This window comes from Nipponia nippon, unplaced genomic scaffold, assembly GCF_047370975.1.
Source record: "Nipponia nippon isolate SJK-2023a ecotype South Korea unplaced genomic scaffold, ASM4737097v1 scaffold_5, whole genome shotgun sequence".
NCBI lineage: Eukaryota > Metazoa > Chordata > Aves > Pelecaniformes > Threskiornithidae > Nipponia > Nipponia nippon.
Window position 1 is genome coordinate 62,657,196 of NW_028262369.1, and position 21,243 is coordinate 62,678,438.

Here is a 21,243-nt window from a genome sequence, read left to right on the forward strand (position 1 = left end):
CCTAACTATACTATACTGACGCAGCTGTATTTATATAATAGCTTGAATAAAAGAAATCTAAACTACTTAGTTGGTTTTTTGGACAGTGACTTGATATGTTGCTGGTCATTGCTGGATGGTGTTTTACTATATTCCAATTGTTAGCAAATGATATTCGTGAAAGCTTGTGGGAAGAAGTATGGTGTAAGAATTTGGGTTCTTGCTGGTGGAGTTACTGGAATTCTTTACAAATCTGTAATCTGCATTGACTGATACAGTTTGGTAGTTTCTCCTGCTCTGGGTTTTATAATACAGAACAGAAAACTAGCTTAGCCTGGGAATAGCCAGTGAACATTGATCATACCGGTTTGGGCAAGTTCTGTAGTTACACAAATAAGCTGATGTGAAACTGGATGGGTATAATCAGATATCTTCTGAAAGCAACTGAGATGCTTGCAACATGAGGCAGAGCAGCTGTCAAAAATGTTCTTGTGCAAATGTGGTTATCTTTATTTTTGGACTAACCAGCATTTTGTCTTCACAGCAGCTATACTTCTGAATGGAAGTGGCTTGCAGACAGAGCTAGAATTGGCAGCCGTTGGACATGGCTTCAAGCCCAGATTTCAGAACTAGAATACAAAATCCAACAACTAACTGACCTTCACAGGCAGATACGTGCCACCAAGGTATTGTCTGTAAGCTCATAAATGGGCTTTTCAAATAATTTTTTGACAATGTTTCTTGTAATATTTATTTATTTATTTGGTTTGTTGTTGTTGTTGTTGTTGTTGTTTGTTTTGCCCTAGAGTTCTTGTATCCATGCAGGCTATCGCTTGCAAAGGTTAATGAGAAGACATCAGGAGCTAAAAAGTATTGTACCCTAGAGGCACCAATACAGGACTGGGAGTCCGGAGCTCTTACCTTCCCATCTGTGATAGTTAGTGACTTTGTTAGTGACTTTCAGGGGCCCAGCACAAGGTACTGCATTTATCACACTAGTTTTTCCCTCTAAAGAAGAGGCAAGATTTGGTTTTCAGGTGGGGTGATTGATTATTCATTTTTGTGTTGTGGGGTTTCAGGGTGGGTTTTTTTGTTATTTACAGTGCATGTTTATTCTGAGGATTAGCTAGTTAATGTTTGTACAGCACTTTGAACAGGTCAAGGATTAACTATTACTAAAATTCCAATGTGTGTAACTCATGTACTAGTTTTTGTAAATCGAACTGGCGAGACAGTGGGAAAGTCACATTCCTAAAACATTAATAATCTATCTATCAATTTAATGGGTTCCCCAGGTCATTCTCATATGTAAGAAGCCAAACCCTGTGATAATTCTGGTGGTGTGATAGTTTGAGAGGAGGGCTCTTTGACTCTCCATTGATGAGCCTCATGTAGGTTGTCTGATCTATGCTGGGGTCAGATAAGCACAGATGGAGAGGAGCCAGAAGATGCTTTAGACTTTACGTGGCTGAACATGAGACTTTAAAAGGAGAGGGAAATTATCCCAGAGAGTATATCCCTTTGAGCGCATGAAGAAAAATGATTCTTTCTTCTCCTTTCGCCCTCAGAGCCCTTCTTTTCACATCCAGCTCTGTCTTTCCTGCTCACAACTTTTCCCCAGTCAGGTTTTTCTTTAAAAAATATTGAAGAGCCTTTGTTTGAGGGTCTGTCCTGCCCCTGTGCCACGGAAGCGAAAGGAGATTTTGTATGTTGGTGAAGGGTGAGAATGCCCATATTTTAGTGTTGTCCTAAATACCAGGTACATGCACACTGTTACACCCAAAAGCTATCAGCCTTTAGGGTGGCATAGGTCTCATGAGCTGCAGAACACGGAGAAATAAATAACAGAGAAATGAGAGAAAGAATATTCTTTTAGTCATGCATTTTCTTCACATTAGGTGGTATGTTGGCTTGGAGCCTAGTCATCTTCCTGGTGCAGATCTTTAGTGACATTCCTTTTTGCAAACTTCATGCCCCTTTTACCAGCAGTGGTATTCAGTATTTTGCATTGTGTCCCATAGTGAAGGTAGACACGTATTTTCTTCATCTGTGATTTTGTTTTGTGTATGTGTTTGCAGTACACCAGTGCAGCAGCTATGGAAGGACATGTGGGCTGATAGAAGAGCTCTTTGTTTTCATTTAGTGGCTGCAAAGTAGTTACACAATATCATTAGAATTTGTATGCTGTGTTTAATGGTTTCAGAGTGTTTTTCCTGTGTTTTGAGTGGAAAAAAATGTGATTTATAGCCGGTGAACAATGATTTCAAGCAAAAAGCCACTTCTCTAACACCATAACACAATAGGAAGGGAGATGGTTAACTTGTGGGCAGTTTCCTGCCCTACTACATTGCGTCTTCTCCATCTGTATGCACACAGAAGTAGCAGCTCTGGGTCTTTGAGAGTCCTTCCATTTAAAAAAAAGTATATCTGCAAAACAAAACAATTCCATTTAAGGGGGGAGAGGAGGGAGTTCATTGCCAAAATCTACTGATTTTGAATGAACCCATTATAATGAAAACCATAAAACCCATATATTATAATGAAAACCATAAAACCCAAATGAACCCATTTAACTTACAGTTCCTATATAGTCAGTATTAATCTTCTAATTCTTTACTCTTCCTCTTTTCTTCTGTGCCTATTCCATCTCTCCCTTTTCATACAGTCTGTCAGTTTTCTCCTTCCTTTTCTGCTTTCCTCTTTTCGTGCTTGTCAACAGGATTCTGCAACTTAAAAAAATGAAATTGCAGTGAAGCGAGGGGAACATCCCCCCGTGCCTTTTCACCACTTTTCCTATGTGTCTTTCTATTCCTCTGACTTCAGAATTTGTGTTATAGACTTGAGTGGGTTATTTCTTTTGCTCTCTCTGTGGTCATGACTTATGATTCTTTTACTAAAAAGATCCAAAGATTCTAAATTCTAAAAGAGTCTAAAGCTATTGAGCTAGCTTGTCCTTCAGTTGTGGCACATAGAAGTTAGATCTATACTTGAATTTCCTTGAAGGTACTGCCTGCTTTGTAACTGCTGTTGGTCTACAGATTGTAGTACGATACTGTCTGGATTCATTTCCATATGCTGTAAATGGAAAAGCACAGATGATGGGCTACTACCTGATAATGGATGTGGAAAATCTGGTATTGACTTGATGGAAATTCAGAATCTCTGTGCCCCTTTTGGGCACTAAAGCAAGTTTTCAAGCACCTACATTTGTTTTTAGAGAATATCTTTGTTCTCAGCTTTAAATTTATAACTTAAACAGGGGAATAAGAGACACAATGAGAACAGGACAATTTCACATTTTCTCCTAGTCTCCTCTTTGAAGTCTCTTTGAGACTTGCTTTCATGTTTTAGGGCAAGTTGCTGCTGAGGCAGGAGTCACAGTGTGAGTAAAACTATAGGTTCCTTAATTTTCCACAGCCATAACCTACGTGAAGTCTGTCTTGCTAAAAGAAATAATGTAGGGGTTCCTTGTGTTCACATGATGAGAATCTTCCTTTGCTTTTTAGTGGAATATTCTCACTAGAAAGAAAAATTTGAGGCAGTGTAGTTGAATGGTCCCATTCTTTCAATATCTGCTTGATATTTGAGTAGCAATCAGTACTTACAAGGAAGTAAATTCTTTCCCTTTCTCTTTGGAAAAAGCCTGCAGAAGTTTGATAGCCTCTTCCAAGTATTAAATTTATTTGCTCAAGATAATGACAAATTAAGGGACTATTTGAGGAACCATTTTTGACTGTTACAAAGTTATTTTTGCTTATTATTTTGGTTAACATTTTAAGTTGTTAAAACAAACCAACTGAGATGTTACCTAGAATTGTATTTGACACTTTTATTTTTCTAATCTGTCATGTGGAAAACACAATGGAGGTATTCTTTTCCTACTTCCGTTTATGAAACTCTGTTATTTCCCTACCATATAAAGTTATATTTATCTTACTAGGTGACATTCTAGACAATAGACCGTGTCTGATACCACATTTGTGCAGAGTGTCTTGAAAAGCAATGAGATTGCTGGAGTATTTAGGATAGTTACCTCTGTAATTATGAAACTCTAAAAATGCTCACCTTAAAAAAAAAATCAATTATTAAATTGTGAAAGGCTTTTGTTTTGAATTGTATCTATCTCTGGTACGTAAAAAATAACAACCTTGATGTTTTGCTTAGAACATGGATAGGAATAAGAAAAATAGAGCACTTTAAAATGCCTATGCAAAATTTGTTGGCTGCAAAGACTATATAACCAACTTCAAATCAAAGGGTGGTTGCTTCTTACAGAAAAACCTCTTCTTAAATCAATGGGCAAATGATCATATAGTTGCTCTAATAAGTATGAATTTCTGATTTGAATTTTGGCACAGATGTTTAAGCATTGGTATAACACCAGAGTGATTGCTGTTATAAGGACTAGAATAAGTGGTGCAGCTTTTCATTAATGAAAATACCTACTATTTCTATATTTTAGCTGTTAAGTGTATTTAAAACGTAGTTTAAGTGCTCCAAAGAGTTGCTGGGAGGATTTAAGGGGGATGTGCCAGATTCGACTGCCCCTTAAAAATGATTTAGGAGGGTTAATCTGTTGTCAACCAACTGTGTTCAATTGCTGTTGTCTAGGGGATGGTGATCTTAGAAGAATTCCCATTTCCAAAAGACATTTTGAAGAAGCAAATACAATTGACAGACCAAGAAGCTTTATTAAACGCCACAGGGAATTCGCAAGCTGCCGTTGAGAGACAGGATTCTTTGCCGGAGCATGACTTTGAAATGTCACCCAGCAGTCCTACCCTGCTTTTACGAAACATAGAAAAACAGGTAAAGTAAAATAAGAACTGAACGGTCAATGGAGCCAAGTGATTTACTTCAGAAATAGGGCAGGTTCCATGGTGATGGCTTCCAAAAAGGAAGATATTTTGCTGTCCCAAGAGTGGGTGCTGATGAATTGAAGGGCTTAAATAACTACATTATACACCAGGTTTACAAATTAACCTTTTATTTCTGACATGTCTGTGTTACCGCTTTGTTTCCATCAAAGCGGCCACATAACCACTTCTAATAGCTATCCACAAACCTGCCTCTCCTTTACAGTTAGGCTCAATGTAGAGTTGCTACAGATTGTTTCAGGAAATACTTATGTGAGATGAAAGAGTACAGCTGAAGATGGAGATGTGTTGCACTTGAAACAAAAAAAAAAGCCCCAACACAATATAATTCTTGGTCTGCCTTTTCAGGCGTCATAGGACTGCAGTTAGGAGCTGAGGAATTCCAGGTACTTAACAGGCATAGTGTAGGCGTAGCTGTGAGCGGAGTCTCGGTTCATGGTGTTCAAAACAGTCATTTCCAAGGTTAATTCCAGGAAATACGATATAGACTCCAGCAGGGTTTTCTTTTGCTAGAAAGTACATAAAGAATGTGGTAAGATTACCTTGCTGAAGGAGATACAGGAAATTTGTTTTCAAGATAAATTTATGCAGTTAGCGTAAAGCAAACCTGACAAAGGCGGTATGGTGCATTAGTATGTTTCTATGTTGCTGTACGTAAATTCTTGGTCATACGCAAGTTTTTTAAATGGGGTAAAAGTAGCTTTAGGTACTAATGCCTGTTTCTGAATCTCTGTGCCAATTTTTCTTATTTGATAGTCATACTTTCCTGTTCTTAAAATGCTTCCCCTGTTTGATAGATCTTATCTACAACAGACAGGAGTGAGGAAGCAATGAAACAGGAAATTTATATGCGCAGTGCTGGCAATTGCACAAGGTAAACCAAAGAGCATTTTTAGAATGTGGTGAATGTCTCCTCTTTAAGTGATTACTTGGAGAATTAAATGCACTTTTCAGTAAGACATTGGACAATTAGAGTAATAGTGGTGTGTTTCCTGGTCCCTAAGTAGCTACAAACAGAGGTCCAAGAACTTTGATGATCTGAAAATTACTTGGAAGTAAAGGTGTTCTTCATGTAACGCATCTCACAGATTACATCAGATTTCTTCCCTTTACGACAAAAAGCTTTGGGGTTTGATTTGCTTTTTGACTGTCAGTTCTGTAAATCAACCTTAACTCTGAAGGTCTGAGTTTCTTCTTGTTCAGTGTCAGGAGTAGCAATGCTATAGGCTGAAGTACATCCACAGATACTCCCACAGAATTCTTCGGTCCTGTGTTAAAGTATTTATTTGTTAAAAATAAATAATTTTAATTGTGAACAAAAAAAAAAATCATAAAGAATACAAAGTGCCTGAGCCTGGCAATTTTTATTAATACTGTTTTCAAGTCCTTTTCATAGCTGTGCAATGTTTTAAAAACATGTATGTTTTTCCCTGTGTTTTGGAAGTCTGCCATTGTTTTGGTGCTTTTATATTCAGTAGAGACTTTGCTCCTTACAGATTGAATTCTGTTGAGATTTTTCAATCAATCTGCTACATATTTTACTGGCATCTTGTTTGCTTTGTCCAGACCTTTTATAATTAACTTGCTATTTCTGTGCTTTAATATCCATCCCTGAATATTTTACTCTGACATGAAATTTTTACCCAACAGCATCACTTAAACATTAAAAGGAAAGACATGAGTTGTAATAAAATGGAAAATAATTTTTTCTGCCTCTTTCTGCATAAATGGTAGTGCCTCAAAATGTAAGGAAAACTTACTGGGTAACCTTTAGTAATTCTTGTTTTAAATAATCTTAGTTCTGAATGAAAATCCTACAAAATAATTTAAAAGTTTAAAAAAAATTGTATGCCATTTCAGATACATTTCATTTCTGTTTAGTGTGCACCACGGAGTTTCCTCTAAGAAAGCTACGTTTATTGTCAGAATAGCCTTTAAGGTTTGACATTTAAAACAAAAAAATCATTGTGAAATGTTATCTGGAGTCAGTCCACAATTCATTGCTTTATAAGGAGTAATTCTTAGTCTTAACAAATTAGCTGCATTTGTTTTGGGGCAGTTCTGAAAGTCTGGGTTTTGGTGGGGTGGGGGCTTCTTGTTGCTATTTTTGAGGATACCAGAAGATTTTAGCCATTCTGTCTGTAGTTAGAATAGTCCTCCTGTTAGTTACACTTCCTTTTGTAAAAACACCTTTGTCAAACTACAGTGAGCAATGAAGAGGATTCTTTTAACAAGAAAAATACTTTGAGTGAACAAAATGTACAATGAGTAGACAGCAGAGGTTTTTTTTTCCCTGTTGAAATGCTTGTTGAATGGCCAGTTAGCAGCTCTGGGCTGCAGCTGTTGTAACATCAGCTGTAAAGTGTTCTGATTTCTTTTGCTTTTTTAGAAATCTTTGTTTAAAATACTAAAATCACTGATGTGTTTTGTGTTCTCCTTATTCAAATGTATAAACAATGTCCTTGGCTGGTTGTTCAGGGTTGTGTTGGTTTTTTGTGTTTGTTGTTCGTTTTGTTTTTTTTTTGTTTGTTGGGGTTTTTTTTTTGTATAGTTGGACATAATAGTTGTGAAAGAAAAAACATGCCACTCTTGATTATTCACAAGAAGAAACTAAATATGATTATTCCATGATGTATGTGACTGGAATCCTAAGTAGCAAAACAACAAAAACCCAGGACCTTTGAGCTGTTGAGTCTGTACAGAAGTCCAACTACCTTTTATTTTTTTTATTTTTTCCAGAGCGCACAACTGAGTGAAATCATCAGCAGCCTAATTGCTCCGCTCAATCTGTCTCCAGCTTCTTCATCGCTTTCATCCAAGACCTGTAGGCACAGACAGCTGGTCAATGGCATTTCCTTCAGGTAGGTGACAGTATGGTAGCATTTTTTTTAAAAATAACTTTTGGTAAAGTTATATAGATGGAACTGATAATCGTTACAGTAGTAAATCAGGAAAAGAGAGCTGCTTCCTGCAAGCTTCAGGAAAAGTCAAGTCGTGCTTGTAAGGTTGAAAGTAGTAGGGTTTTATATTGTTCTTAAAGACATCATAAAATTATGCAGTCACTGTAAGTACATTTAAATACTGGGAAGTTGAATATATCTGTGAAGTAGTGAAAGGATATGGTAAATAACACGCTACTTATTATTTCAGACTGACATTCTGTCATCATGAATGCAACTTCATTTCTGGAAAAGCAATGAACTAGACTTTGCTAGATTAGTAGAATACATAAGCAATGTCACCTGTGCCTCAGCATGTGTCAGTGTTAGTTTTTTGTGGCAGCTTCATTAATTTTAGGCACATCAGTCTTCAATACAAGGCCAAATTTATCTTTGCCAGCTACTTTTTCAAGAATTTGGAGATAATATTTTTCCATTTGGATAATGGATATACCTTCCAGGATGACTGTAGCAGCTCGAAATTAATATTGTAGAAAAATGTTTCTCAGTATTACTCCATACTTCTTAGTATTTCCATAATTTATTCTAAGATTTTAAAATGTAGTGCAGGCTGTAATCAGTATTAGTCTCAAAACAGCATTAAGGTAGTTGACTACAGTCCAGTCTTACAAAAGACCTAGGTATGTAGAATATTTCTCCTGAAATACTGGTAATGCGATTTTTGAGGATGGAGGAGTTGCTGTTGTTCGTAGGTCTTAATTAAGATCAGGTAGATGAAGAAAGTGTTCCCTACTACAGCTGGGAGGTTTATGGCAGTGTCTGCAGCAGAACGTAATTCCCTGGCTCCCGGCTCCAAGAAGACCTGGCCACGCTGTCTGTTTCATCAGCTTTGCTGCAGAGGCTGTAGCCTCCCACAAAGAGATTATAATGAGTAGCTTGGATGGGCAACTTCTTTAACTGCTGTCTGTTCCAAAGCAATTGTGTGACTGTGCCCTAAATTTAAAGAAGGGGTCCTGTCATGTAGCATTCGTGCTCCTGACGTATCAGTTGTTTACAAATAATGTCGGGGAAAATCAGAAGATTCCTCTGAGTTTTGGAATAAAAATATCTCTGAAATAGGAGTTGCTAATAGAGATGGGTATGTGGAAGAAGAAAGCAATTTATGCTGTTAGAAGGCTGTGTCTTGAATCTGTGACTTTTTCATGAAACAGATGAGGAAGGGCTCCTGCTTTTAAAAATGTTTTTAGGAGTGTATGAAGTTGACTTCATGATGAGGGACTCTAATGATGTAACTTCAAGCCACTTCTGACTTATCAGACACTGTGCAAAATCAGTCCTCTTTCCATTTTATGAGCAACACAGTTGTTTGCTCATAGAGCACTCTCTCCAAGGCTGGTTGTTTTCTACTCATGACCTTTAAAAGCCCAAAGAAGAATGGGAAGACTTTGAAGATTTTCTCAGTGGTGTAGCTCTAAACTGGAGTTCGTGAGTTAGGTGTTGGAAGGGAATCTGAGACACTTGAGACCTTTCTAGATGTCATCTTAAAAATCAGTTAAATAGTTAATTTTAATTTTTCGCTTCTTGTGAAGTGTTTTGAAATCTGCAAATAAATACTGTTCATTAAAGATGGTAATTAAGCACTATATAGAGTGGTTGTCATGAGAATCCTGCAGGGAAATTCACTGCTTCCTACTTCTTGGTTTTTTGAGTGTGTTTCAGTTTGTTGTTGTATTTTGTTGTTGTAGTAGTTTTGTGTGCAATTAATTGAGACAGTTATATACTACAGCTAACTTCATTTCTTGGCTGCTTCTTCCCTCACTCTTTTTAGAGCTCACTCGGACTGTATTAAGTACTTGAGAAAGTAGAAATCAAAATCAAATGGAAAGTAAGGAGATTTTTTTGTTACTGAAGAGGAAAAAAAAAGGGATAACAGCAATTTTTACTTAAGTAAATTCTTGACATTAGTTGTAGGCTCTTGATGTGAAAGATGTAATAGTTCATGTTTAAAGTAGGTCTAAGCATGAGATGCTTTGAGGTTGGTAATCATGGGGTTGCAGTATGGTTGGTTACTTGGGCAGTGGAAGTGGTGGTGCACGTATGGTTCCTGGTTGATGAAATGCAGGTAACCTTGAATTGTTGTTTGTCAAGGTCTAATTTCATTAGTGACTTCCTTTTTCTGTGTAGCTTTTCTTTGTTCAATTGAATTTAGATGCCAAGATTAGCCAGATGCATTAAAGGTAAATATTCATAGAAGCAGTTCCCTAAGCTAGCGATAACCACTTTCTTAACAGGATAGTGCCTGTCTGATGGCTTGCTGTGCGTGTGTGTATCTGTGAGAAAGGTCTTTGCTGTTTAGCTAGGCTACAGTGCAAGAAAGGCCAACCTATGAGCTTTGAAAGGAGTGTTTTAGCAAATTTATGAATTTTACATCTGGTGATGGTTCATCTCAGCTCTTCTGTAGAGTCACATTTTGAAAAACACCCAAACTAACATCAAAAGAAAAGGGTAACTTAAACCTTGACTGGGAAGCCCATTTACACAAGTGGCAGGAAAACCATCCTGCTGTGTACTGGAGCTCCAAGCCACAGAACCAAGGTCTCTGCTTCATCTGAAAATGGAGCCATGCATTACCGTAAGGCACAGGAGGGTCAATAGAGCAGCTGGCAGAGACTGAAGAGATTATCAGAGACCAGGGCAGACCACCAGAGCAAAGGCAGGAATCACAGAAGTTGAAGAGCCAGACTGAAGAGCTTTTTGTTCTAATTTACCTGTCCAAGTTGTCTTTCATGTAAGGTGAAGGCACGTGGAAGTCCAGAAGTTGGGCTTGGCACCATCTGACTTCGAGGAGGATGATTACAGAGAAAATGTTTCTGAGAATTCAGAGAAAGTATTTTAAGAAAACTTTTAACATTTTATTTCTTTTAACTTTTTTTTTCTTTTAACTTTTTTTTTTTTTTACTTTAAACATTTTATTTCTTTCTCAAGCCTCAAAAATTTGGTAGTTAGCATTACGAATGTAATGCTTCAGTATTTTGGGACTTTTTCTTGGCACTTACTAATATGTTCCCTTAAATACGTTGTACCATCCCTCTTTTAATTAGCACATTTTTTTCTTTGAGTCTGTGTTGCTTATTGGGATTGTTCTGATGTGTCAGAAGGACAGCTCGAATTCGAGCCCATAAAGCCTTATTACTACACCAGCACAGCATGGGATGGTGTTTAATCACACTTTCATAACAAGCACTTCTATTTAATAAAATGTGCTGTTGGAAGAATACTACATGTCAAAAAAGATTGATAAATGGTCTTGTAATAAATTCATTTTCATGTTGTATTGTGTGTTATAACTTTGCTAATAAGGCTGTGACTTGCCAGCTAAAGTTCATAAGAGAAAATAATAATTTGTGCAGACAGATGACCTGTTATGAACCAAGGCCAAAATATCTCGTATACTTGCACTTCTGAGGCAGTTTAGAGTTGCAGTCAAGGTCTTCAGTATTGTAAAAATAAATGCACACTTGAGTGCTTTTTGCAGCAAGCCTTCAGCTTTGCAGGCCGATGTTGCTACAGTGACAAAATAAGATCAGGATACCTATAAAAGTGAAGTGCATTCTTCCCATTGAGTCATTCCCACCCAAATGGAGGGTGTTCTGAATTACTACCTTGTAGTGCTCCTTGTACTGGTGAGCAGACAGGCTGCAGATTGGTGAGAGTGATCCTAGGTTTTATACATATATGTGTAGGGTTTTCTACCACACTTGATCCTGTGTTGTCATGTAACTTCTGCGATTGGATACCGTTTTACTAGGGACTTGAGTACTGTAAGTGTGCATGTAGGTAAGGTTGTGGAGAGATGATGCTATAACACTGAGGGGGATTTGAAAGGGATACACTTGGGGAAATGCAGGTAAGATTGAGATTTAATGTTAAAACAAAGCTTTCCATATGTCCATGGAGCTGAGCTTGCATTCTTCCAAATCATCTGGGTCTAACCAGCTTCTAGGTTTTAAAGACAGACAAACACGCTAGGCTTCTCCGAGAGCTTCCCCCAGGCTGGGCTTGGGCTCTATTGGAGAGCTCTATTGGCACATTCCTGGAAGTGAAGTTTAATGGCCTTGTGTTGGTTAAACTAAGTGTGCAGAGTTCCTAATTTTGATACAAATGCTTCACAGTGAGTTGCAACCCCTACGCTGAATAGACATTGTTTGTAAGCTTTACTTAAGTTTCAGTTCTTGAGCAAAACTAGAAAATCTGAAAAGTATTAGGGCAGGACTCTAGTCCTTCTTTGTGTTAGCATGACTGCTGTCTTGAATGGAATGTAAGTTTGTAGGGAAATATTAATTGTAACTTAAAACTCATAGGTGTTAGAAGTGTTAGAAAGAGAGTTCTTGAATTTGGAAAAACCAAAAAACATTATATGCTTGAGGGCTTAACTTCATTTTGACATTTGTTTCCGTGAGCAGAAAAGTGAACAAGAATGATAAACTTCCTTTCGTGACCTAACATAGAATTAATCAAAGAGCAAACAAAGCACATACACAGTTTCCTGAAACAGTCTGCTGAAACATTTTAGTGTTTATAACATTCTCTTAGAATTAGATAGCTAATGCTAATCGGTGTATGCAATCTCGGTCTGTGCACGTGGAGCGTATGTAACTTTTTGTATTTCCTCCCCTCATTAATCATGAAATTGCAGAGCTTCAGACAACAGAGAGGTATCCTCTTCAAGCAGCTGGTTGCTTGATCATCAGCACATCAAGAAAAGAAGGAGAGACAGGACAAGACTAAGATCTCTCTCCGTGGCTAGTGTCAGCACATCTGCCCGAACAAGGCCACTTCATAGTTTCCAGAAGAGGAAGCTCTACAGAATGCACGGTGCCTGTTACTGGAATCAGCAGGTAGGCAGTCGGCTCTCTCTTCAGGAGGCAAAACCAAAGAGTCCAGTTGCTAGAGTCTGCATGTCTCTGGTATGTCAGAAGAATAGTGCATGCTGTGCTGGTTATTTGTTGCGTTCAGGGAGCATATAGTATATGTGGCGGGAGTACTAGATGTGTCAGCAGGAGCTCAGAGTTAATGAGCTGAACATAAAAATTAAAGATCACTCTGAATCCTGCTTATCAAATCAGTTTGATGTATGGCTGTCTTTAAAGCCTTTGTACAGTCTAAGAGACAACTCGAGAGCTTTTTTGGGAGGCTTGACTGGTGAGGAAACATGCTACAGTGTAAATCAGCTGCCTGCTTGGTTTCAGAATATTTGTTTTAGCTACAAGAAAGTTTACACAGCTGGTGGCACATTATTTTCTAGGAAATTAAATTGCAATCTTGTTTCCGTTTTTGCTGTTTCTGATTAGTTCTATTGCCTTTTTCATGACATTTTATGAATGCTTTAAAACTGTTAAAATTTTCCACGTTGCAAAGGAATTAATATTTTAAAATGGGAAAAAAAAACATTGTCTGTTGTGCAGGGCAAGGCATATCTGTTCACGTCTGTTATTAATCGCATATTGCTGGTAAGAATATATAATGAGTTTAGCTATGGTGCTTAAAGCAACAGTCTAATTTGGGAGCACAGACAGTATGAACTCATTCTTTAGAGCAGTGTTAATCCCAAGCGGTTTTAATTTCTTGATTCTACTTTGCGTTTTAAAAGTGTGTTATATTGAGAGAAATCTCTGTGTCTCCTCAGCTAACTGTCTAGGATTTACTAAGTCTACCAGTAGTCTGGGGAGAACTTTCCCCTGCAAGGATGTTCTGTGTGAGTGCGCTGATTCAGCATCCTCTGCAAAATTGCAGAAGTGTCCTAGTTTTAGCAAGATATTTTATTGAAAAACTGTCCGGTTTCTTATTAGCTTGACTTCCCAGCTTCCTGGCAGTGGCGCTTAAAGACTTGGCAGCCTGCCTGGAGGGTTGATGATGGGGGATGGGGGTGGAGGGTTACGGTTTGGGAGCTCTACCTCCTAGACACTTAGGCTTTTCATCTTCCTTGCATTAACCAAGGAGACTGTTGCTGACTTGGACTTCCTTGTTTCCCATTCAATCCAATCCGTGTCCTGATAAAGAGGCTGGAGGCCTTGTTCCCTGACTGATGCTTCTAATAACACAACTGCTTCTTGCAGCTGTGGAAGATAGCTCCTCAGCAAGGGACACCAGGACTCTCCCTTCCTTCTAGTTAAACATGACGGGTTTCCACTCCAGATGCAACTTTTAAATAACAGGCTCTTCTAGAACCCTGCATCTTGCAGGCTCAAGTATCTCGTATTTCTATGAGAGCTGCCTATGTCTCTGTCTTTTGAAAACTGGGCCAGAGTTAGTGCAGTTCAAAAAATAATAGTAGAGGCTTGTGAACAGGAACTTCGTTTCTGCAGCCCGGCAGCAGGGGTTCAAAGCAGAGTTTACATTTTTGTCTTCAACCAGCCACAGAGCTGTGCTGCTTTGCATGCTCAGTAGTTTACCTTGACTTGTAGACTAAAAAGATAAATTTGTAGGCTACTTTTGATTGTAGACTGCAATCAAAAACTGCATTTTTAAGGTACTAGTTAAGGCTTCAAATATGGGAACTGGTGCAACGGTATGTCTGCTCCATGCCCTTGACATTTCTAGTGCTGGGTTACCATATGCTAACCCAGCTCCAATGTCTCTGTACTGAAAAGTGCAGAGATGTCCCAAAGACAGTGTGGTAAAAACCCCTGTAGGGAATGCTGTTTATGCTTACCGCAGCTCTCTGCTCAAAAACCTGTGTTTAGACTCTGCTCTCTCATGTCCTCTCCATGGGGAAGTTAACCGAGAGACCATGTGGAGAACTGCATCATGTGCTACAGATAGATTATGCTCGTGTTCCTGCAGAAAGTAAGAGGTGGTGGCAGCAATCAAGCTGTCAGCTTCAGACTTTGTGTAAGTGCCAAACTCAATTGAAGTTTTCAAAATTAAGGTAAAGCAGTGAACAAAGCCTCTTACACAGTGTTAGTTAAAAACGGAGTATCAGGGATCCTGCTGGGGAAGTAAGTGATAAAATTGGACTGGACATTTCCAGCACATTCTGACAATCAAACCTAAATGGGTATCCAGTCTCTGAATTAAGAGCCATCATCAGTGTATCATTTAATTCAAGAAATCTTATTCTAACAGGCCCTATCACTTTCTCAGTCCTGCACTTGCTACGCTTGGTTACCGAGCTGTTGATAAGATTGCTCAACTTGTAATGGAAGAACACTGGCTTATCAGCCCAGGCTGACTGCTAGATTAGGCAGATGTCTAAGGGTAAGGATGCAAAATGGGGAATGGCCTCTGGCGCTGATAACTAGTTTTCTTTGAAAATGCATTTATATTCCCAATAGTAATCCAGCAAATTGCCTCTGGCCTTTCATAGAAAAAGGAGCTAATTCTTAGCAGCATGGAAAGTAGCTGGATTTTTAATGTAATGTTACTGGGCCATCTCTAGCAGGTGCTGCTCCCATAGTTCTTCAAGTTTTACATACTTATATAGCCCCTGGTACCATGGTCTGTGAGGACCCCCATTTCTTTAAGATCACTGGCCTTAGAGCAAGCTGGAGCTAGGGAAGACTTGCTGCCACCTCCCTGCAGCAGATGTGAAGTTAACAGAGACCAGCTTGCCAAAGTCTGAGGAGAAGATTGGATCTTCTGAACATCACAGCTCCTGTGCCAGCTTCCTCATGGTGCCTGGTTCAAACAGCCGGTGAGCGAGTGCCTGGCAGTGCTGGTGGGTGATGCCGTTCTGCAGAGTAATCTGAGCAGATGATGACTAAAGAATTCTGATCAGAGAATCACAGCAGAATGCAGACTTCCCGTCTGTAGGAGATTAAGAAATAAGGGGATAACTTTGAGGAATTTGGGGTTTTTTTGGATGACTGATTGTACCTTTTGTGCGTGGAATGGCGTTCAAAGTGTTGTCCTACACATCTCTTCAGATTCTTTTGGGAAGCTCGTCGCCCCCACTCCACCCCCCAACATCCATGTTAGGAAAAGCAAAGTATGAAACTGTGAACTGCTATCCCATCTGTCAGTTCATAAGGTCACTGGGAAGACAGCCACATTTTTTCTCTTATCTACTGCCATGCCACATACATTTACAATGCTGTCAAAAGTTTGAGTATTTAGTGACCTAGTAGCCTCCCAGTGCCTGTTGAGAGATGCCCTATATTGTCCTCTGCTTTGCTGTATTTCTTTTCTGAAGAGGACTACACCTTCCCCTTCTCTGGTATTTAAATAATGCTTACACAGAGTGATATCTAAAAGAAAACATAGAACTCTCTGAAACTCTAGAAGACCTGCCAGACCTACAAGACAGTTAGACTGCAGTGGGGATAAATAAAACAGGATGCAGGGTGTTTGGTTGATCTGTCACCATCCAGTATCCTCAGGAACTTCAAACATCCTTTGGGGCCAAATCCGCTTGTCCCCTAATTCAGAATGACTAAGTACCACAGATGATCTGTGAATCGTCTTTTGGCCATGGAATCTGTTTTGTATCTTTCTTCTTTCGTTATCTAAATAGCTTGGTAAGGGTTTAGGCCATTTCTTGATTGTGAGTCAGTGCACAGGCCACTCAGAATAATCCACATGGACAGTAAACCCTGGGACGGCAGTCTGTGCTTCAGTCTAGAGCGCGATCGTAGTGGTGCATTTCTTCAGCGTGATTTTTGAATGAATATTGAAACTTGTATGCAGGATAGCACAAAGGAGTAAACTGCAGGCATGGTCTAGTAGGAGAACACATGCTTGCAGGCAGGGATTGGAAGTCTGAGAGTGCTTCGTTCAAAATGCTGGCTCTGCCACTCATTTGCGTTGTTACAGCTGGCAAGTCAAACAACATCTGGGTAATTGTCTCCTCCTATAAAAGGCACATAATGTAGTTTTAACACTAAGAAAGGAGGCAAAGAGTATCAAAGCCTTAAAGCCAAGAAAGTCTGTAAGTAGCAGATCGGTATCAGGACTTTCAGACATGAGCTCCAATTGAATCATTTCCCAGTGGTTGCTGCATTTATAACTGCTCCCCTCTCCCCCCTCCCGCCCTGATTGTCCACAGGCTAATGCCTGGGTGCTCCCGCAAATGCTTTTCATACAGTGAGGACCTATAGTATCTTTGTCACTGGCTGTTTTTTGCCTAAACTTGAAGGAACTGAATTATGGGTGAGATACCAGAAGTTCTATTAAGTTTGTTTAAAAGCAGACAAGTGTGTTACTAGTCAGATACTGTCAGAGAGGTCTTTGCTTAGCTGATGTGTCCTAATGTTTTCTTTTCTAGTATTTTATCTGTGTGGCTTGCTGCAGGGTTTTTTTAGTAATAAGGAATTCTGTTTTGCCAGTACATTTTGTTAATTTCTCATTTAACACTCTAGCTAATGACATTAGTTTCACTTCTTTTTGTCAAGTCACGCTTTGACAAGAGATGTCATTGAGACTAAGTAGTGTTTTGATCTATTAAAACTTTATACAGCTATTAATACAAGTAAGAGGCCATAGAGAGTGAGATCTGAGTACTATAAATTTTGGTCCTGCACATTTCTTTGCAGGGTTGTAGAGCACTCTGGGGTTTTTTTTTAACTCAAAAATTCTCATTGTATTTGTATCTCCACCTGCTGGAGGAAGAGGTGGTTGTGTGGACTGAGGCACATGGAGAAAACTAGAATTCAGATTTGCAAAGGTGCCAACACCCTGGAAGTTGGTAATTGAGGTGCAAAAGCTTACATTTTAGATACCACAAGCAAACAAGTGGTATAATGTTCCTAGCTCTTGTAGTTGAGTATTGCCACATTTTGTCTCTTCAGTCTCAAACGGGAGTTAAGTGAGAGCAGAAGAGTATCTGCTTTCATTTAGTGGTTTTTAAAAAAAAAAAAGAGGGGGGGGGGAAGCAAGTACTTCTCCAGAAGGCTCTGAAACAGACAGGAACAAAGCATTTAAATTCTAGGGTTTGGGTTTCTTATTTTAATCTAGTTCTCATGCCAATGCTATGATTTTTGTGTCCTGCTGCTTTCCCAGTGCATGCTTAGAGCCCATGATGCTTTTTGTAGATGTCGCTTGATAAATATATATGGGTCTTTCACCAACTCTTGTTAATTTGTGGTTTTTAGGGAAGAGTGTATATATATATACACTTTCATAATTTGTATTATACCTAGCATGCAGAGCCTTTATCTTACTTCCTAAATGTCTGCTATCTGCAAGTGGTCTGTAGCTAGGAGGAAAGGAGAATAAGGGACAGGGAGAAGGGTGTGTGTACAGAGAAGGTGCTTAATCGGAATATTGCATATAGTGTGGAAATTGTACCCTGTTTTCTGCCAGGTGATATGTTTGTCTGGGATGAATATTTTAACACCTGCTTCCTAGAATACAATCCCATTTCCTCTATCGTATTGTCCCATGTTGTGGTTTATTTGCCTTCGAGGAGATACAGGTGAATTCTTTGTGACTGTTATTAATTACTGCTTTCTCTAGCTCCCTCGGTCTGTAAATTTAAAGAAACAGTACTGTCTACAGCAGTAACTATCAAGCGTATTATTCAGTAGCCAGCTAGAAGTTTTGCCTTTCACACAGTGAAGTAGTCATTTCCCCTTAGTGGCACTGAAAGGAGTCTACTGATTGTCATCCCCCTCCTTGGTATCCCTAGATATTGGCTCTGCCGCCTGCTTCTGCATAGCTTCCTGGCATTGCTGTCTTCTAAAAAGCCATAAATACAGGGAATGTTGTTGTGTTGCCAAGTCTCCTGCACACTGTTTCGAGAAGAGGATGCATCATGCTGCTTCGGTGGCAATGGTGTAGTACCTCTGGGTATGTCAGTCTTCTGATCCAGGGAGGAGAACCCTCTGGTTATGATTTACCAAGTTTGTAAGTGAAAATAATAGTTGATAAAATTACTGTTTAACACTGGAAGTTAAAAAGTAAGGTCTTCTATTAGTTAAAAATCAGCAAAACCTGAATGGGAAAAAAAAAGTAGTATACCTATACATTCAGCTGTTCTGAGTGTGTGACAAGACTGTTGTCTACTGGGGAGGAAGGAAGGGAGAACACCTTTAGCTTTGCACTACGGTGATACTGCCAGTGGAACTAAATCCATCCTTTGTGAGGTTTATGGCAAGCCAGTCAGCCCATGAATTCTTCTATGCCAGAATGAAAAACCTGAAGTATGCTTTTCACAGTCCTGCACCTTTTGCTTATTATGACATTTCTGTAGTGTTTTACTGATCACATCTACTCTTAATTTCTGTATGGCATTTTTTAAAAGATATCCCTGTGGGTTAATGTGTCTTTCCTTCTTTTGGTTTAACTGGTCAAAGATTAAGCACTAACCTTGATTTTTCAATTGATTTGCTAGTTGAACAAAAGGTCTTTGTTTCAGGATGTTGAGGACAGCATACATTTCCCACAGAGCAGGTGAAAGTCCATCTCCCATTGGCTTATAACAGGATTAAAGAAACTAAACTCCGTGTATACTTAGGAGAGGTGGGTGGTCTCCGAGAACGGTAGAAGCTACCGCTCCTTTTGTGACACTGACCAAAAATCTGAATTTGAGACAAGTCGGATGCTGAGTAAGTTGAAGTTAGTGTTTTATGAAAGTCTCAGTTCTGTTCCTGGAAAAACTGGTCTCTGCCACAGGACCTGCCACTTTATCCTTATCGGCAGCATCAGAGGGGCCAGAGGCAGATGAATTTGTTTACGTCCCAGGGTAACTTGCTTCGCTGTACCTGACCTGCGTATAGATTGCGGGCTAGTGCATGAGAAAGGTCCGTCCATTGACATCTATAGAAACTTCATCTGGAAGGGAGTGTCTGTCATATAGTATGTATCATCAGCACCATCTGTTATGCACCTTCCCATGTAGGGATGTCTTAGATGCTTTGCCCACCTTCTCCTCCATTACCTGTTGATAAGACAGAAGGTCTTTTGGGCTTTCAGATTAACCTTTCACTATCCATGTATTGTATGTTTCCTAAAAGCACTCTGCAGTGAAGTCCTGCTTAGGGAGCTCCTGATATGTTTAGCTTGTGAAATAAGACATTTGATTGAACTGTGTGTTCTGCCAGAGGGGCATAGCTCTGCTCAGAGCAGATTATTGTGTGCAGGAGAGGGAGGCCATGGAGAAGTGGGCTGGCCTTTAAGGCAGATGCCAAAGCACAGAAGCAAGTAGGTAACGTGGTGCTCTGTTGGTTTGAGCTGTACGTAGCGCTTCCGGAGGATTAAAAGTGTGTTTGGTGTTCAGAGAGGAGGCATCAGCCACCCACACAGCGGTTCTTCTCTTGGATCCCACAGTTAAGTCTCTGCAATTTAGGTGGCTACTCATTTACTGAATAACAGCTTTTAATATTGAGGGGGATATCTCTTCTTTGATATTGCTGAAAAGTTCTGAGTGCATGTGTGTGTAGGGAAAATAAATGCTTTTTCCTTGCCTTTTTTGGGCTTATAAGAGTAATCTGAAGCAGACGTGACAGGTATTCAGCAGAGTGTATTTGAGCTAACTTAATTAACTTAACTGGATTCATACACATTGGCGTAATTGAACTGTGGCTCTCTGTACTGTTACACTTAGGCATGTTTCCAAAAATGGTAGGAGTTTTAGTGATCGGTAGCTGAAACCATGAAGCGAGTATTCACTTCAGAATTTTTAACTCTGAGCACAAAACATTTTTCTTTTCGATTATGGCATGCTTCATAGACTCAGACTTTTTTCTCTGCAGAAGGATGGTTGGCCAGTACTGTTCAGCCTTCTGACCCTTCTAGAACAGAGGCATGGGCCAGTTGTGCTTTGTCTAATGCATCAATTTATCACAAGCAAGTGCAAGAATTGTTTTGAATATATAAAAAAATTCCTTACTAGCTTTTCTGTGACCCAGTAAAACAGAACTAAGGAAAAAAAAAATTCCAAGAAGATTAAAATTCATAATACTCTAGAAAATTAGATTCTGTTGGTGACAGCATTTCTTATGAAGTTTAAACAGAGTTGCTATTTTAGTTGGAGATTTAAAGCATGCACATTTCTGATTTCCTCTTAAATACAGTGTATTTTCTTTTCCTTAATAGAATCAATTTAATGTAATCTTATTCTTCATATCTACTTAAGCTCAGGAAGCATGAGGTTTTGTATTTCAGTAACGAAGAAAAATGTTTCAGGAGATGTACAAGGTATATTGTAGCAGGGGGAAAATTGATAAGAGTTTAGTAATCTCTCTTGCTTTCTGAAGGGTTGGCATTGTACTCAGGCTTGCTGTAGAGACCTCTCTTCTAAAAGCTGTATGCCTTGGTTTTCATGAAACCACTTGTCATTGCTGTGGCTGAATGGTTGTATTTGTGGGGTTGTGTTCAGATGAGTTTGGGTGGATTTTGTTGTTGCTGTATTACAAAATCAATAATTAACTGCTGGAAAAGCCAGTCGGGTTGTAGCCTCTGTTCTATACTGAATTGGAAGGGGGGAGAGTTTAGTTTTCCAATGAACAGTTCTTCAGTTTTGTTTCAATAAGGTTGAAGCACTTTCTTTG

At 39.1% G+C, this 21,243-nt stretch overlaps 1 protein-coding gene across 15 annotated transcripts in view; it reads left to right on the plus strand.

Annotated features, from left to right (window-relative positions):
* The window catches only part of KANSL1L (KAT8 regulatory NSL complex subunit 1 like), a 67,323-nt gene that overhangs the window by 23,400 nt on the left and 22,680 nt on the right, over positions 1-21,243 (plus strand). For 13 of the 15 annotated variants that reach the window (XR_015699189.1, XR_015699196.1, XR_015699186.1 and 10 more), the window contains 4 exons: positions 524-665; positions 4,591-4,788; positions 7,596-7,717; positions 12,453-12,654. Coding sequence is in view for 2 of the 15 variants with exons in the window: in XM_087734138.1 (XP_087590264.1) it covers positions 524-665; positions 4,591-4,788; positions 7,596-7,717; positions 12,453-12,654 (664 nt within the window). In the remaining 13 variants the exon portion in view is untranslated. The remainder of the gene's footprint in view (positions 1-523; positions 666-4,590; positions 4,789-7,595; positions 7,718-12,452; positions 12,655-21,243) is intronic. The other 2 variants (XR_015699185.1, XR_015699188.1) reach the window with 2 other exon arrangements.